The sequence below is a fragment of the Pteronotus mesoamericanus genome, unplaced genomic scaffold (genome assembly GCF_021234165.1).
Source record: "Pteronotus mesoamericanus isolate MK-2021 breed Mesoamerican mustached bat unplaced genomic scaffold, CSHL_Meso_final scaffold_85, whole genome shotgun sequence".
Lineage (NCBI taxonomy): Eukaryota > Metazoa > Chordata > Mammalia > Chiroptera > Mormoopidae > Pteronotus > Pteronotus mesoamericanus.
Genome location: NW_026555329.1, coordinates 24,887,330 through 24,906,354, shown reverse-complemented (window position 1 = coordinate 24,906,354; position 19,025 = coordinate 24,887,330). Strand labels below are relative to the sequence as shown.

Here is a 19,025-nt window from a genome sequence, read left to right as displayed (position 1 = left end):
GACTTGCTTATTTTGATGAACTGTGTTAAGATTCATCCATGCTGACAAAATGTAGCTCTAGTTCATTGACTGTATTCAGCACAATTTCTCTATTATCTTCTTAATGCACCTAGATTAATGGGTCAAACACATGAGTCCTATCATTTCCCTGCTCAGAACTTAATTGTTGAGTCTCTATTGTCGAAAAGATAAGGTTCAAATTCCTTCCGCCAATATTTAGATGTCCATAATCTTTATTCATCCTCATTTGCAATCTCATTTTCCACTATTATTCATGATCGGTTTGCTAACCATAATTATTCATGGACTTCCAGCTTTCTTTGATTTGCTAATCATAATCCCACATGGATTTTCAGCTTCTTAAAAATTTGCTCACCATAATTGTACATGAATTTTCAGACTCTTTTGATTTCTTTAATATATTCTCTTCATCTAGAATTCTCATTTTTCTTTAACCACATTTCCAGCCTCTTGAGACTTATTATAATTTTTAAGTCCCATATTATAATTTAATTCTGCAAGTGCTGTTCTTCCCTTTACCAATCAGTTGTAAATTGTTGAGGATTACATTTTACACTAATCATGTTTTTGTCAGACCTCTCACCATAATATCTCATACAGAAAATATTCAAGAAATATTTATTGGTTGTATTTGAACTTTGAATTTCCAACATATGGATGACAAGGAAAATAAATGATGGAAGGAATGTACATGCAGATATATACTTAAAATATTTTTTAAAAATATCTTTGGATCAGAGAGATAAAGACAAATACCATATGATTTCACCTATAAGTGCAACCTAAAGAACAAAGTAAACAGTAAAACAGCCCTGGCTGGTGTGGCTCAGTGGACTGGGAGCCAAAGGGTTGCTGGTTTGACTCCCAGTCAGGGCACATGCCTGAGTTGCAGGCCAGGTCCCCAGTAGGGGGTGCAAAAGGCAACCACACATTGATGTTTCTCTCCCTCTCTTTCCCTCTCTCTAAAAATAAATAAATACAATCTTTAAAAATCAAACAAAAAAACCAAATGAAACAAAACAAAAACATACTTGTAGATGCAGAGAACAGACTGATGGTTGCCAGAGGGGAGGTGAGTTGGGGGGCTGAGTGAAAAAGGCAAGGGGCTTAAGAAGTACAAATTGGTAGTTACAGGATAGTCAGAGGGATGTAAAGTACAGCAGAGGGAATATAGTCAATATTGTAATAACTATGTATGGTGCCACGTGGGAACTTGAAATATCGGAGGGACCACTTTGTAAAGTATATGATTGTCTAACCACTATGCTGCACACCTGAACCCAATACAAAATTATATTGAATGTAAACTGTAATTGAGAACATTGTTTTGGCCTTGTTTAGTAATAAGAGGAAATTATAAAGGTACTTTTCTATAGTTGTAATTTTTAAACAATTAAATTTTATGCTAGAGTTTCTTTTCTTTTAAAAGTTCTTTAATATATTGTACTTGATTATTCTCATTAACTATTAAACACAAAATTTTATAGACAGTCTGCCGAGCACTAAGCATAACAGATGGCAACATCAAATGGCAATGCTCGGATATTTGCCTCTTTGCCTTGAACTCTTTTTACATCAAATAGACGTACGTAAGAGAAAAGCTCGTTGCATAAAACATTGTCTGGTATGATGCTATATATAATTTGGTTTGTGCCAAACATCGTCTAACAGCACTAATTTTGGATGTATATTTTCTATGGGTACATTCCCATTTCTCCTTTTGGAAGTTCCTCTGTAATGCTAAATGTTGGAAAATGTTTTTGAATTGAATACTTTTCTACTTAAAGGTGTAAAAATTAAAATTTTAAGAATGCATTGAAAACAATAGATATGTTACCCTGCAAACAGGAAGGTGTGGGGCAGAACCGAGGGAGAGACATGCTATCTAATTTCAGGTATTTGAAGGGCCATTGTGTGGTAGAGGAATTAGTCTTACCTGATACAGTTAACAACACAGATTTTAACTGTAGGAAGTCAGATGTGGCACAGTGAAGGCAGAGGAAGCTATAAATTTAAATTGTTCATATAAAAAAAAAAACAACAAACCTTCTCTGAGAGGGAAGAGTTTCCTGTCATTGTCAGAGAGCACACTGAGCCCCGAGCTGTGCAGTGGGCAGGAGGCTGGGCCCCGCGGAGATTCTGGAGGGCCCTTTGCAGGGCAAGGGCTGAGCTAGGCTTTGGCTTCTGAGGGCTCAACCCGAAGAATTAGTGACTTTCTTCTTTGGCAGCAGGAGTCATCTCAGGTTTTGACTCTTAGAATAAAGAGGAAACTCAAGGAAAACCCTATTTAAATTTTATAATTTTGGCAAAGATATGCAGGACAGATTAGTGGGTTTGGTGATAAAAAAACAATGGCCAGGGTGTAGACATTGCTAAAAGGGAAGCAGAGCTTGAAATCTGGCACCTTAGACCACTTGGCCATCCTGACGTGCTTTGAACAAACAAGACAAGCAAACAAAAACTCCTAGACACAGACAACAATACAGTGAATACCAGAGGGAAAGGAGGGTGGGGAGAGATAGAAAAGGGTAAAGGGGGTTCAAATATATGGTGACAGAAGGAGATTTAACTTTGAGTGGTGAACACACAATGTAATCTGTAGGTGATGTATTATAGAATTGTACGCTTGAAACCTGTATAATTTTATTAGCCAGTGTCACCCCAATAAATTTCATGCAATTAAAAAAAGAAAAAGAAGTAATATATGTGTGAAAAATTTTAAATAAAGAATAAAGTATATGACTTGTTAGAAAAGTGAAGTGAAGGAATTAAGATAGTTCAGGAAAAAATAGTTCAGGAAAACAGCTTTATTTTGGAGTTTGACGCGAAACACTTGAAAAATAAGTTTAGGGTAAATCATCAGTGTAAATTCCATTAATTTATTTATAAAGTATTAACCACTATGCTAACCACTATGCTAGTGGCTATGCTAACCACTAGTAAGAAGGAGGGATATAAATGAACATAGTCCTTGCAGGGTAGTGGGCGAGACTTTATAAAAATTATTATCATCTTAATTGTATTTTTACTATAATAAAAGCTCAGTGGGAAGCAATTTCTGAAAAATGTAGAAAGTAAAATTTTTATCACTTTTTCTCTTACCATCATGGTTAACTACAGTTAATGTTACAATAAACAATGTAAAAGTAATGTTTAAATCCAGTGTTTTTTTCTTTCCATTTTTATTGTTATTTTATGAAATCTGAGCCCTGTTGGATATATAGCCATGTATTCATTTTTTACTTAACATGATATAGTCATTTTTCTGAGTCTTTACTCTTGAACACCATGATTATTAATAACTACATGGTATTCTATTTCATTAATATATCACAGTTTAGTTAACAGTTTTCTTACTGTTGAACACAGGTTATTTTCATGTTATTTGCTATTATAAATTGTGCTACCATAAATGTCTGTTCAGAACTACTTGTATACATAGCTAATAAGAAAAATTTCTAAAGCAATTACTAGATTTGAAGATATTTCTCATTTTGAGGATTCTTAATGTATAGCCGTTTCTTTTTCTAGTGACCCTTTACTTTATTTGGTATACATTCTTTTGTGTTATGAAACAATCTGAAACTTAAAAGGTTGCAAGGACAGTAACGAAGAACCTTTTTGTCCTTGAATCATAAGTTGCTAACTTGGTGCTCCATCGCTGCCAAACACCATAGTGTACACTTCTGCAAACAAGGCCATCCTCCTACAGAAACACAATGCAACCAATAAAATCATTTAATTCTTGGCCCTCATTCAACACTGGCTCTGTGTGTCAAAAATGTCCTTTTAGCAAAGGTTCAGAGTCAGGCATCATGTTTTCATGTCTCTTTGGCCTCCTTCTGTCTGGAACAGCCCCTGTCTGCCTTTATCTTTCATGACCTTGACACATTTGTCGATTGTTAGTCAGTTGTTTTGTAGAATGCTTTGCAGCTTGGGTTCCAGTCCAACTGTAATATTTAGGAAAGAGTTATTATGAAATAAATTATTATTTTCTTGGAAATTACAGGTATGTGTGCATGTGTGTTTCCTTTGAGTATGTTTACAAATAATGAATAACCCATCCATCATCAATGTCAGTCACCAAATAAAGAATTTAGAAATATACTGATTGACTACAATTCTTAGGGATTAAATGCATACGTATATAAATGGAATTTATTTTTTGTTTTTGAAAAAATGTATAATTTTAACAATATTCAATTTTAAGAATAATATACATAGTGGACAGAACCTGTACTCAGCTATTAATTTTCCTCTGTCTTATAGCTATTATCTTCCTAAGAAGTTCACCCAGTGTAATATTGAAGAGTACCATGACTTCTTGAATAGTGGGGGTGGCGCTTGTCTTTTCAACAAACCTTCCAAGGTAATAAGTGTGATCAGAGTTATTAATTATTAGTCTTTTTAAAGTATAATTAACACAAATTATTCGGCCATTGGGTCTCATAAAAGAGAGCTTTTTCAATTTGGCTTATGTGTACATATTCTCTATTTACCAAGTATTTGTATTTTCAAAGTCAACTTTAATCTTTGAGCATTTGGGGCTTTCTCTGATGGGAATAGAAAGCAGGTAGAAAAAGAATGTTTGCTTTCTGAAAAATTTTTATTTTCTTTTCATATGGCCAAATAATGATTCAACATTAGCTTACAAAAATGCTTCTATTTTGTCTTTTCTTTTTCATTTTCTTGATGAGTTTCCTTCATCACCCTCTGGAGAGCTAATCACAACTCATACTGGTAGAAAGGGGGGCATAGCTACCTCATTACTCCCTACCACTGCCTTTCAGAATAAGCAGTATGATTACAATTGTAAGTACTTCTCAACATGAAAACCAAGTTTGCTTAAGGAAGAGAAGACGGAAACCTTTCTGGACTCTGACTTTGTCAGGGGCTTCTGTAACTTGCAGAACATACTTCGATTTCTAACTGACTGGAAAGCAGGTCTTCCTCATGCATTTGGAACGCTGCATGTTCAAGAACCTTTGTCCTAGTTAATTAGGTCAACTGTGATGTGCTTCTGTGTGCCACACCGTATGTGGTATTGCCTTTGTAATCATTTACCGGGTTTCATTCTCTGTTCACTCCAGGGAAATTTAGGAAATCTATCACATGGCACTGAAATGATTTTAAGTCCAAAAGTTTTAGAAATGATAACTGAACTAAATTCCTGCTCCTATAAAGGAAAAAAATTCAAGTCTTTTTACCAAAATAACTTATTATTCAGAACCCAGAGTAAGAGAATAAGAGTATTTTTCATCTGGATAAGTTTTAGTTTTGGCTTTCAAAGCTGTCTCATTCATTAATGATCCCTTTCAACTGAAAATGAAACCTTTCAACTGAAATGAAATGATTCTTTTGTTGGAGGGGAGAGAGTATGTGAAATTAGGTAGGGATTCTTTTTTGTGGTCGTTGCTTTCTAGTTGGTTTTAAGAAAGCAGTATGTGTGTACGTGCAGGCTTGTATTCACTTCCATTCTGTAATGTGCAGACTTTGATTTTTTGAATGAATATCGTATGTTTAGAATATAGCAATTATATTTCCTGATTTTACCTATAATCATAAAATAAACTATACTGAAAAGATAATATTGATGAAGGGTTAAAAATTAAACAGTCTTAAAATATACTCTTGTACAGGGCAAAACTGCTTATTGCTGTTCCCTGCAGAACTATGTTAATAAAGGAAGCCATATTTTGTATTAAATAAGTCAGTGGGTTTATTATTTTGTGATGTTTTCTTTGTTGTCGGTGAAATGAGTTTCTGTTGCATAGGGAAATATAATTAATAAAGGGCTTTTCATAGATAATTTACCTACATCCTCACAACAATTTGTGATGTAGAGGGACAGCTGGTATTATTCCTGTTTTAATCACTAAGACTCTTGGGCTCCGAGATCGCAAGTGGTTTGCCCACGATAAGTAGCTGAGCCAAGACTTGAATCCAGACATTCTGACTCTAAATCTCTTGCTTTCTGTTTGAAGGAAATGAAATTTCAGGAGTCAACCTGGCTTGGTTTTAGTCAATGGCTAGATCATCTTTTATTTTGATGGCATTTATCAGACTACTTGATATGTATGTTAGATATGTAAATATGATGAAATCTGACATAGAAACAGTATTAGACACTTCTATCCTAAAGTTCCCAGTTCTAAAGTTACAGAAAGTCATGCTTTCTGTGTAGGGAAATAAAAATATATTTTGGAATAACTGACAGATAAGCCAGAAGCATAGGTGTGGCACTTAGGGTCTCTTGTACGGTCTTTGATGTTGATTTGTCTATATTTTAACTCCCTTTTTGGTTTTCATCCAATAGCTTCTGGATCCTCCTGAGTGTGGTAATGGCTTCATTGAAACTGGAGAGGAGTGTGACTGTGGGACCCCGACAGTAAGTGTCTGGGTGTTTTGATTATTTTTTTTTAGTTATTCAGGGTCATTCCAGGTCTACACACTGAGACAGACATACAGGGCAGAAGTTACACCTGGAAATTTTATAAGATTTGTGGAAGAAAGATTATCATTGTGAGGTTGTACATTTATTTTAGAAAACACTTTGGTACTTTCAGGAAAATTACACCATTTTCTGACATTATGCAAATATTTCTATTCCTTAGGAATGTGTCCTTGAAGGAGCAGAGTGTTGTAAGAAATGCACCTTGACTCAAGACTCTCAATGCAGTGATGGTCTGTGTTGTAAAAAGTGCAAGGTAAATAAATGTTGATTCATAACTGACAGAAGAGAGGACCTATTGGATTAAATTGTTAAGGCTAGGTAAATATATTCCAGTAACAATAGTAGTGGCTTGAATGTATTAGGTGACTACACGCTGGGTACTTTATAGGATCCTCACAAAAGCTTGCGAGGTGTAGTCACTTTTTATTCCCATTGAACAGATAAGAATGCTGAGGCTTGTAGTAGTTCAACGGTTTGCCCAGGGTCCTACACCAAATAAGTCAGGGAGCTAGGGCTTGAACCTTTATAATTCTCAGAGTTTACCCTCTCACTTGCCTCCCTGAGGAGTGTGCATGTTAAATGAAACCAGGTGTTTAATCGTTGAAGGATGTTTTTTCTTTCTTGTAAAGCCAAGTGGATATTCATTAAGACCTGTCTTTTCTTGCTGCTCAGCTTGGTATATCTCTTGCATTAGCTGTTGAGGGAGCAAAAGGAATCCTTCAAAGAGGATAACACCTTACATGTGTTGTGGAAGAGAGTTTAAAATGCGACTTAAACACATTACCTCCTTCCAACAGCATCCTCCTACCTGTCTCCAAATATTTAAGCCTTTCCATCAAGACTAACAGTTATTTGAGGCTTATCTTTTCTAAAGAAATCTACTTCTTTTTCCTCTTTCTCGTGTAAAGTCTGGTACAATATTCTGCATTATTTCTGAGGTTAAATATTTGTCTTTCATTCTGTACCTTTTATGGAGGTAGAGCCAGGGACTCATGCAGTAATTGGTACAGGTTCTTAGTAAATATTTGTTGAATGAATGAATAAATATGCACAGCCATCTCTTACTGATTAGCATAATTAGAGTTAAGAGAGGGTGGAATATGAACCAAGTATCTACTGAGTACCAGAGATAGTGCTGAGGACTTTTAGTGGATAGCAGCTTATATCTGGATTTCTCAACACTGGCACTGTTGACATTTTTGGCTGAATTATTCTTTGCTATGAGGGTGTGTCTTCTTTATTGAAGAATATTTAGCAGTGTCCCTGACTTCTGATTACCAGATGCAACCACAGTCCCTCCCAGTCATGACAACCAAAATTGTCTCATACGTTGCCAGATGTTCCCTCAGGAGCAAATTCACTCCTAGTTGAGACCACTATCTTAGGTAATGCTCACAGCCACACTTTTCTGATAGGCACCATTATCCAGATTTTTTCACTCACAGATCCCTGTCTTAAGGAAGTGAAATAACCTACTCAGGCTCATTGAGCCAGCAAGGAATAAATGTGCAGTTACATCCCAGATCTGCTGGCGGCGGTTTCCGTTGTTTCCCCATCACTACTGTGTCTCTGGCAGCTTTTTCAAACAAGGAAGGTCCTGGCAGAGATCTCTGAAAGCACCCTCTACAAAAGGGAGATTAAACCAAATGTGAAACAGACATTCTCTCATTTTGGCTGCCTCAACTGTTTATTCTGTCAGCTTTTCCAACTGCCACAACAGGGGATCCCCACTCATTTTAATTCTCAGTGTTTTAAGTCTGCCTATCCACACAATGCCTTTAATTAGGCCATTTTTCTTTGATTTATAGAATTCAGCTCTTTGTGATATAATCATTTCGGGGAACAAGTGAAAAATAATAAAATTGAAATACATACAATAAAGCGGCATGATTAACCATTCCACAAATAAGTTCCAGCTGTACCAGTCGTACAAGATCTCTTTGTGCCACTTTCTCTATCTACCCCACACTCCCGCTCTTGCTCCCACTGGGCTCCTGGAGGAACCAGAGGCAGGACAGTGACCACAGGAGGGGAACTAGAAGAACATGATGAGAAATTGTGTGTATCTCTGTTTTTTTCTACATGTGTTTATAATAATGTGTCTGTAAGTCAGAGTTGGCAAACATTTTCTGTAAAGGGCTATAGTATATGGTATAGGCTTTGTGGGTCATAGGTCTCTGTCTTAGTTACTTAACTCTGCTTTTGAAAATGGCCATCAAAAAAACAGAAGCCGGTGGGTGTGGCTGTGTTCCAATAGAATTTTTATTAGTAAAAACAAGTGTCCAACCAAATTCTGCCCTCAAGCCATAATTTGTGACCCTCTGCTTTAAAATATTGCTTCTTGTTTATTATTATTTTTTCTCTCATCAGTGTGTAAGTTGCAGGAGGGCAGGAGTTTGGGTTGATTTATGTACTGCTGATCCCAGCGCTTACAGCAAGCCCTCCTTCTCTGGGCTTTCTCTCAGAAGTCTCTGGCAGTTCTTAAACATTTACACTCGCATATAAACTGTACCTTAAATCTGCTCCTATTTCTACCTCAGATATTCTAAAATTGTGGTTTGCCCCAATTCCAAGGAGGAAGAGAGCCAGAGTATATGAAATGAAATTATTCTGCTTCTTTCCTTATTTTTGTGGCCTATTTAGAACTCCAATAAAATGGTTTCTTGCGAGCAGGATTCCCATGTTTTGTTCTCCATTGATTCCCCAGCGACTAGAAAGTTCCTGGCACATTTTAATTGGCTAGTAAATATTTGATGAATGGATGGATAAATGAATGAACACAAGTTCTGTTTGGATCTTCTAAAAAAATATATGTTGCAATGCTGATTGGAGTTGGCAGTGTGCTGTTCATGCTCTAGGAACAACAGAAAATTCAGCTGTCAGGAGGGTTTTAAATACAGGAGAGAAATTGAAAGGTGTGTGTGTGTGCATGTGTGGGCGCCAAGTAATGTGTGTTTGTGTGTGTGAGCAGAGATCAAAGCAGGATCCAGCCCAAATATTAACATTTTGAAGAAGGAAAGAAAATGGGATCGAAGAGGAAAGGGGAAAGATGAAAACATTATGTACCTCTGTTTTGTTATAATGAATACTCTTATGATTTATAAATCCAATGAGCTTAAAAATTTATTTGTACTACTCCCACACTTAGAAGAAATATTTGAGGTGGTTGAAAACAGACAAAAAATCCCTCCCATACATGGGTACAAATCATAGAAACATTAGAAAAGAAAAAACCAAGCTATAAATCTATGTAAAAATGAGGCTGGAAAGGAGGAAAGGAGAGCATGGGAGGAAATAGCTTTGCCAGAAAATCTAACTTTTACAACTTAGCCCAAAATGTAACTTTCAAAATCTTGGCAGAAGAGACAGAAAAAGAGTAATGTGACGTGTAAATCCACGAGCCATTTTGAAGGAGGAATTCTTAGAACTTGGACAGACTCATCCTGGTGGCGACGTACCATTAAACGCTAGCCTATTTTACCAAGGTATTATAAGGCTTAGGATTCCACACACAAGAAACGCTCTCCAAAAACTGTTACAGTAATGTCTCGTTCAGCAACTGGTTTTCACAGACTACTATCTAAAAATAGTTTAAGATATTCCTATCCCAAAAGTATTCGTTTTGCTTTTTCAAAGATGATACTGTGAGAAATTTTTCTTCAGTGGTTTTACACATTGATTTTTGGATATTTCAGTTTCAGCCTCTGGGAACTGTGTGCCGAGAAGCAGTAAATGAGTGTGACATTCATGAAACATGCTCAGGAAATTCAAGTCAGGTAATTGACAGAATAATTACTCTAAAGCAATGGGAAAAGTTGGTGTATCTTTAGTGCACTTACGCCTCAGATGACATGGAAATGGACAAGATGCTCATGTCTGTCACATAAATTCTCACTCTTTTTTTTTTATAAATTTTTCAGGAATCTGATTTTCAGTAATCAAAGCTTGAACAGATGTTTAGCATAATTTTGTCTTCACAGAGGACTGCATGCTTGCCTTTTTTTTTTTGTTTTAAGTAGGGAGTGAAATTCATTTGCTTTTTGTGTGTTTAATGAAGGTGGAAACAAAAAGTGACTTCAGCTGGCTGAAACAGGTGTGCGCTAAGGCGGGAGGCCCGCAGGGTATTGGGCTCTGAGAAGGAGCCTGTTTCTCTGTCTTGACTCTTATTTATCTGAGACAGATTACATCATCTCAGCCATTAATAGCTGCTCTTGAATTTACTATTATTTAGTTGTAAGTAGAGAAGATAGGGAAGTTGGTCAACTTGGGCAGGTGTTCTCAGATTTCATGCGGCCGGTGTATGTGCAGGGAGTCCTGGCTTTCATGTGGCCAGTGTGCATGCCGGGGGGCTCGCTCTGTGGGGCAATTGCAGGACCATGAAAATGACCGTGCAAGCTGAAACCATGGAAAGTCATCCTAATTGTCAATGGAATAAACTGCAGTTCTTCTGTGACCCATTAAAAGGTTGTTAGACTATTGAAAACTCTCTTATTGTTGGTTTTAAATGAATATGGAAATGAAATATAAAATTAATATTTATGTAGCACTCTAAATTAAGACATAAATGTTACAAATTAAAGTATTTTATTTCTTTCTAAAATCTTACTGGGCGTAGTGCCACCTTCTTGTAAACCTTAGGGTAATAGTGAACATCTTTTCGATGCATTGTCAGATTCCTTTCTAAGCTTGGATCACCTTTCAACATTCTATCCTTTGTGCCTTCAATGTCATGAGCTGTCTCCAAAGAGATGTGTATTTGCGAATGTGAAATTTTTTGCCCAACAGCACTATCGACATTTCCATTGTCAGCGATTTTGTTCTATAACTCCATTTACATTAGCTTAGAATTTCACTTTGTGTCATCACTTTTCTTTCTTTTTTTATTTTTTTTGCTGCACTTTCATCTTTGTTAGCCAGTTTTCTCTTTTGATTGTCCAATTTTGTAAAATTTCACATGCTATCACCAAAAAAACAGAGATGAAACACAACTACCCACCTTGTTGTCTGTGCATGAACTGAATAAACAGATGGCAAGTGACCAATCACAGAGAGGTTTTGGAAGAGTGACAAGTTGGGCCATTCACCTGTTATTTACCTAGTGATCAATCAACTGAAGAGCAAGTAGCAAAGTTTGTGCTTTATGCAATTACTCACAGTTAATATATTATGATAACTGAAATTGGAACTGTTAATATATTTTGGTAACTGAAATTGTTGTTGGGGCACTATTATTCTTCAACAAAAGCATAACTGAAATTCATGCATATTGGAGCCATGTTGAAGCTAGGACTGCCTATATATTTTTCCTCTAAAAAAAGAGGCATTTAGTAGTGGTGTATCTACATTAACCATTAAAAAATACTTTATTTTAAAGATAGTCATCCTAAGAGATTAAAGATTTTTCATGTAAAAGTGTTTTCCTTTCTTATTATCTAATTAGTGTTGTTTCTAAGATAACACTTAATGATGATGAGGATACAATGAAATAATGGATGTGCAAAGATGTTCTCATTGCCTTAGTTGTAGCAGCATACATTGGCAGGTCCTTGAATTACGGTGATTTGTTCAGCGTCATTTTGTTGTAACATCGGTAAGATGCCATGGGAATTTAAACTTGTTTATTTCAATTAACTTAGGTTAAAATTGGTTTCATTTTATATCATTTTGCTTAAAATCACAGAACCTATTGAGGATGGTAAGTGAGAGCTTACTATATTATAAGTGAATATTTTAGTACATTGGTTATATGATTTGTTCACTCAATACATTATAGCTATTAAAGAGGATACCTACAAAAAAGTTTTTTATGACAAGGATATTTATAAGGGGAAAAGCATAATATAAGATATCTGTACATTGATTATACCTATGTTTAAGAATATCAAAACATGTAGAAAAAGGTAGAGAAAAATGTAAAAAATATTTGTCTTTGGGTACTGGGGATATGAGAAACTTTTGTTTTCATTTTAATTTTTTTTATATTACATAACTTTTCTCAAATGAATATATAATTAATATAATGATATAGAATGTATAATAAATTTAAAGATTACATTAGGAATGCTTTGCCACTTTCTGTACTTGCTACAAAGTAAAAAAGGGGGGTATTATGAAGCATGTTTCTAACATGGGCAAAGTAGACTTCTGCTTGAGTGTGAAGGTCTGTGTTGCTTCTCATGGTAAAAAAGAAGAAATACAGTTATTGCTCCATCTCTGCTGACATCCTTTCTTTTTTTTTTTTAATTTTATTTTAATTTATTTTTTCAAATACATTTGTCTCTGCCTACCCCCTACCACTTTCCCTTGCCCCCTCCCTCAACTCTTCCCCTTTGGTTTTGTCCATGAGTCCTTGCTATATGTTCCTTGACTTTCCCCTTCCCTTCCTTTTCCCCTGCCCCCCTCCCTCCTTCCCTCTTGTCTCTGTTGGTTTCTTTTCCTTTCAGTGTTGCTGGTCTTATTTTCCTTGCATCTTTGTATTGTTGGTTAGGTTCCGCTTATAGGTGAGATCATATGGTATTTGTCTTTCGCCCCCTGGCTTATTTTGCTTAGCATAATGCTCTCCAGTTCCATCCATGCTGTCGCGAAGTTTAGTAGTTCTTCTTTCTTTCTGCTGCGTAGTATTCCATTGTGTATATGTACCATTACTTTTTGATCCAATCATCTACTGATGGGCATTTAGGTTGCTTCCAACACTTGGCTATTGTAAATTGTGCTGCTATGAACATTGGGGCGCATAGGTTCTTTTGTATTGGCGTTTTGGTGTTCTTAGGGTATAGTCCCAGGAGGAGAATCACTGGATCAAAAGGCAGTTCCATTTTCAGCTTTTTGAGGAAATTCCACACTGCTTTCCACAGTGGCTGCACCAGTCTGCATTCCCACCAACAGTGGACTAGGGTTCCCTTTTCTCCACAGCCTCGTCTGCTGGCATCTTTTCTTTTGTGCTCTTGATTTTTTTTGCTTTGAGGAATAGTGTATCTGTGTAAAGCAAGATGCTCCTAAATTGTAGCAGTAGCTGAGTCCTTGCTGTCAGTTCTTTCTATTGCTGCTATGTGACAACTGTTTTTTGTCTCTGATAGATCAATGTTTTTAGGGGAAAGTGTACCAACTGTTGTATTTCCTTTTGCTTCCTCTTTTTTGTTATTTTTAGATATTTTAAGACACTAAACATACTCTCAGACTTTATTTTTAAAATGAAAACATTAATGGGATTTGCTCCTCTGATATTTTGCTATGCATTTGCTTCACTAGTTCTGTTTTCTTTTCCTAGTGTGCCCCAAATATTCATAAAATGGATGGGTATTCATGTGATGGTGTTCAGGTAGGCGGCTTCATCTTCACCTACATTTTTCGTGTGTACCAGCATGAAAGAAATACTGAAATATTATCAAAATAGGAATATCAGTTTAAATATTTCATAATCAATTCAGAAGATAAAAGGTCTTTATAATATTAATCTACTAGTTCTCCTGGTCATATTTACTTTTTTAGTTCTTGGATATAAGCAGACATTGCATCACTAATAGGCATGCTTTTCCATTTCAGGGGATTTGCTTTGGAGGAAGATGCAAAACCAGGGATAGACAATGTAAATACATCTGGGGGCAAAGTAAGTAAATAGTGTGGTTTGATGATTTCAAAGTATCGTATCAGGCCCAAGGAACATATGCGCTGGAAGTAAATTTTCAATCACTTTAAGAGTAAGGGATTCTTAAAACCACCACATGTCTCAGCAAGGATGCTTTTGTAGAAATTGAAGGGTACTTCCTTTGAGAAGACACAGCCCTACACTTCTTGGGTAGTTGGCAGTGCCTTTGGATGAGACAGAAGGTGTCTTCACTGCCAGGCAGGTGAAGTCCACACCAGGGTGTGCAGCTTGGAGAACAGAAAAAACCTGGGTTTCAGCTCCACATGTGCTCTCCATAGCTGAGTGTCCCTAAGCAAAAACTGTGCAGCCATATGGGATGGACGTGGGCCCTGGATAGGGCACGATAGCAGTAGAACTGCAGCACTTTAGCTAGAGTTGCCTTTTCTTCCTCAACTATCTTTTGTAAACTCTAGCTCACTTTGCTGCTTATCAGTGAGCTTCTACTGAGGCGGCTCTGCCGTATCGGAGAGACATGTTTATGTTATTAATTTCAAAATTTGCCAGATTTTTCACAGGGAAGTATATAACAATTATATCTAAAACATTATTTAAATTATGTTTTTTATTTAAAAATATACTGGATGGTATATATTTTCTTCTGGAAGTATTAATTGCTCTTTTGAAAGCAGTTTTTGTCTTAAACTCTTTCTGAAGACAGTTATCATGAAAGATGATGATAATCCTCAGTTGTCTCAAAGAGTGACTACTTTTGGGAGAGGAAGTGTGTGCTCTCTTTTGAGCGATTAGAGAAACAATTGACATGGGGGAAAATTTAGTTCTACTGGTCTGTACTCTGAACAGAGAGACAGAGTTTTGTTTCTCCCACTTGAGAGAAAATAGTAGCCGACAGCAAAATGTAGGGAAAAGAAATATCAACGTAATTATTATTACTTTTTCAAATATAAACCATCATCTTTTGATGCACTTGTAAAAGTCATTTTGATCTAATTCTTAGATAACTTCATCAACCAGTCCCGGCTTTAGCAAAAATAAAGTCCTGACAAAGATGCTGACATGTCTTAAAATGTTATTTGACTCTCAGAGATTTGGCATGAATTCAAGTTTTTCTAAAAGCAAATGAAGTTTTTTTAATAGTTGTTAATAGTAAACAAGGTAGAAACTATACCACTGTTTATTGAATCTTTAATTACAGTGTATAACTATTTTAATAAAATTGTCTTTATGATCAATAAAAGTAGCTCAGTGAGCAATTTGTGCTTTATGTTTGGCACTGAGATTAAAGTGTGCAGTATTTATTCAAAGAATCATTTGGTAGCATCTTAATTATTGCCCAAAATTACCCTAATTATTGGCCGAAATCTGAGGAGTGTTGTTCTTGGAACCTATAGCCTGAATCCTATCAAAGATCTAATAGATTTGTTTTCCAAATTTCAAACAAGCGGTCATGAAAAATGCTCATGAGTCATGGATGTTTGCTGTGTAGGTGCAGTTTTGGAATTGACCAATTGTAGTGCAAGAGTCCTGAAATGGCTATTTCCCTGAATACAAACATTTTGAGCAGCTCACATGTTATATCTGTCGCTGATGGAAAACTCTGTTCTGCTTCAGAGGTGATGGCATCAGACAAATACTGCTACGAGAAATTAAATATCGAAGGGACGGAGAAGGGTAACTGTGGGAAAGACAAAGACACGTGGATACAGTGCAACAAACGGTGAGATGGACAACTTAGCCCCGAGTTGATCTTTTGGTTGATTATGAACATGACTTTTTCAGCAGCCAGGACTTTCCTGTTTTCTGCATCCCATGAGGCAGTACGCTGCCTTTCATCTCTTCCTACCATTCCTGCATCGTCTTTGCAGAAGGCTCCCAAGTCTTGACATGCAGGCTCTGCTCTCTCCTAAGGCCCAGGCCATGCTTATAGCTGCCTCAGGACCCTCTCACCTAGAAACCATCTGCCAGTGCTTCAAAAAAGGTCGGGGGAGGGAGGCACGGGAATTAAAGCCACCAGAATACATACTCAATTAACTGGCTCTGACCTTTCTAAACCACTGTTTTTGCCAAATGCTTTACTATCTCACTGTCCTTCTACTTAGAAGCCTCAGAATGATCCTGGACTCCACCTTCCCCCTGGCACATTGCCCAAATGCAATCTGTCCATTCTTCCCTTTTACTCCACCACCATTTGTCTCTAATTCACCCCTTCATTTCCATTCCTATTGCATTAAGGACCCAGCTAAGCCCTACGTTAACTCTTCAGCTATTATAAATGCCTCTAACAGTTTTTTATGCCAGCAGTATCTAAGAAGCTTCTATCTGGATAATAATCTACTGAATCATTTTGACCAGGTCAATTCTTTGTTCAAATCTCACTCGTTCCACAGAGCAAGTTCATAGTAAGAATACCCAACATGAATTGAGGGCACACTGTGTACTATGCATTGTATTATGCTTTACATGTGCTATGTCATTTAATCTTTATGTCAGTTCTCCTCATTTTATGGAAGAAGAAACTGAGGCACAGTTCACTAGTTTGACCAAGGTCATGAAAATAAGATGTAATAGAAGCACAACTGGAATTCAGGCAGTCTGATTTCAAAACTCTATTTTAATTGCTTTGTAAGAATGTCATACTATTTTGCTTCACAGACACAGTGGAACCTTATAATTTGCTCCCAAACCTCCCATCTTTTGTTTTTTTCTTCTCCACTCTTCCAAAGTCTAGCAAACCTTATATTCCTAATATGTGCACTGTTGTATTGTCCTATCTGTATGCCTTTGCTTATGCCATTCATTCCTCCCCGGAAGCACTCTGTACCCGCTTTATTACCAGTCAGAAGTGTATCCATTCTTCACAGACCTGCTTGGGCAATACTTTCTCTATAAATATTTCTGGATTTGGCCTAGAAATAAATCATCTCCCTCTTCTCCTCAGAACTCCCACAGCCCTTTGTGCTATTCTTTGGCCCTTGTCCCCAATTCTATGTTCTATAGTTGTTTGTGCATGTGATTTTTTTCTGTATCCAGAATATAATTTCCCTGAGGATAAAAAATATGTATAATTTTCTTTATATATCCTAAAGTACTTAGTAAACTCTATACACATAAATGACATTCAGAAATAGATTGAATATATTTTTCTCTGTTAAGAAGCATTTTTGATTATGACAGACACTTAATAAAATGGTGATAAAACTTTTAAAGATGATTTTTAAAGAATGAATTAATACATATTTTTCCTGTGTTGGTGATAGATACAAGTCCTAATTTTCCCCTATATCTACCTGATAAAGTCTTATATTTTCGTATGTAATTTCAATAACCTACTCATCAGCCTTACAAGATATTTATTACAATATGTATTTATCATCTACATTAATGATTAAAATGTGTTAGATATGGAGAACATGTAAGATAGTATTTAATACCAGTGAAGATATTTTACAAGTTGAATGAGAGTTGTATGTGACATTGGAGGAGCAGTGAAACATATTAAGCCTATGTGCTCCAGAATCTATAAAGTGTATGTGTGTATGTACACATATGTAATCTCTTTTTTTAAAAAAATGCTGGGGCAAAAAGTTGAGGAAAGAGCTATTTTTTCAAAAGAATATTCATCCAAAGATCATGCATTCACTTCATAAATATTAAAAAATATTTTAGCATATCCAGAGAGTCTGATATAAAAGAAGTCTCTTGGATAGGTAATTTCCTTTTGATAAATATTTGAACTAATAGGCAGTAAAGAAAAAACTAGAAAACAATTGGGATTTTTTGAATAAACTAATTTGGGCTTATTTTACATTTAACGAGCAAATAATGTAGTTGATGAAAAACAAATGCTAAAATGAGGTAAGATTATTGTGTTAATTGCACGTGGCTGTAAAGTAAATAACTGGTACTCTTTCAACACAGGGATGTGCTTTGTGGTTACCTTTTATGTTCCAATATTGGTAATATTCCAAGGCTCGGAGAACTTGATGGTGAAATCACGTCTACTTTAGTTGTACAGCAAGGAAGAACATTAAACTGCAGGTAATTATCTATAATATTCTATGAGAACATTACTCATTTTCTGAGGAATGCAGTTTAGGATTACCTCTGTTTTCAGTAATAAGAATGTTAGTAAGCCAAAAAAGAGTCTCGCTCATAGAGGTGATTGAGCCAATCTGGACAGAAAAGAGACAAAAAGAAGAGAAGAATTAGGGTTTAGTTTTCATTTCATTCTTTTGAATGGAAAAGAATGTGAGTTTTGGGGTAAAATGAGTGGATTAAATATATACATCTTCTTTTGCTCCCTTCTGAGATCCCACTAGATGAAACTAAATGAGTTTTTAAAAATTCATATATCCACAGGGAGGCAGAAGAAGGGAGAGGAGACAATAGCAACAAAACTTTGAAATGTGGAAAGAAAATGGATGTATGACAAATGATTATCAAAACTAAGAAAGCTAAATTCCCAAATCAGTTAAGGGAGAAAATTGAGAACTAAGCCAATCTATATTGTTAGTTCTCAAAAAGCTCAAAAAATGAGCAGTGTCATTTACTTATGGAAGAGGCAGGGAAGAGGCTAAAATACAACCTGTTAAAGAAGCACTAGCAGATGACTTCCCTGACTCTGCTAAAATCCTCCCGTGGAAGATTTGAGCTTTATAATCTGAGATCGTAGAATAGAAGGTGACCAGACTGAAGGACAACGGGCAGTATTGTTGCTATCAAGGTTGTATGGAAATGGTCCAGCCTCACCCATGTTCAGTCAGAAAGCCCTGCAATGTCCAAACATCTATCTATTCCCATACTTCAAATATGAGCAGATTATTAGACATAAGAAGAAGATCTAGAACACACAAAAAAAAGATAAAATCAACCAATTAGAAAAAAAAAACCCCACCTGTCAGTATTTATGAGAGATATTTCTATCATGAACCAAAAATAGAGCACTAT

General features: G+C 36.1%; 1 protein-coding gene across 10 annotated transcripts in view; it reads left to right on the top strand.

Moving 5' to 3' along the window:
• The window catches only part of ADAM22 (ADAM metallopeptidase domain 22), a 209,409-nt gene that overhangs the window by 154,337 nt on the left and 36,047 nt on the right, over window positions 1-19,025 (top strand). For all 10 annotated transcript variants that reach the window (XM_054564359.1, XM_054564358.1, XM_054564356.1 and 7 more), the window contains exons 15-22: window positions 4,291-4,390; window positions 6,338-6,409; window positions 6,636-6,728; window positions 10,171-10,251; window positions 13,743-13,793; window positions 14,018-14,081; window positions 15,690-15,795; window positions 17,997-18,116. In XM_054564359.1, coding sequence (XP_054420334.1) covers window positions 4,291-4,390; window positions 6,338-6,409; window positions 6,636-6,728; window positions 10,171-10,251; window positions 13,743-13,793; window positions 14,018-14,081; window positions 15,690-15,795; window positions 17,997-18,116 — 687 coding nt within the window. The remainder of the gene's footprint in view (window positions 1-4,290; window positions 4,391-6,337; window positions 6,410-6,635; window positions 6,729-10,170; window positions 10,252-13,742; window positions 13,794-14,017; window positions 14,082-15,689; window positions 15,796-17,996; window positions 18,117-19,025) is intronic.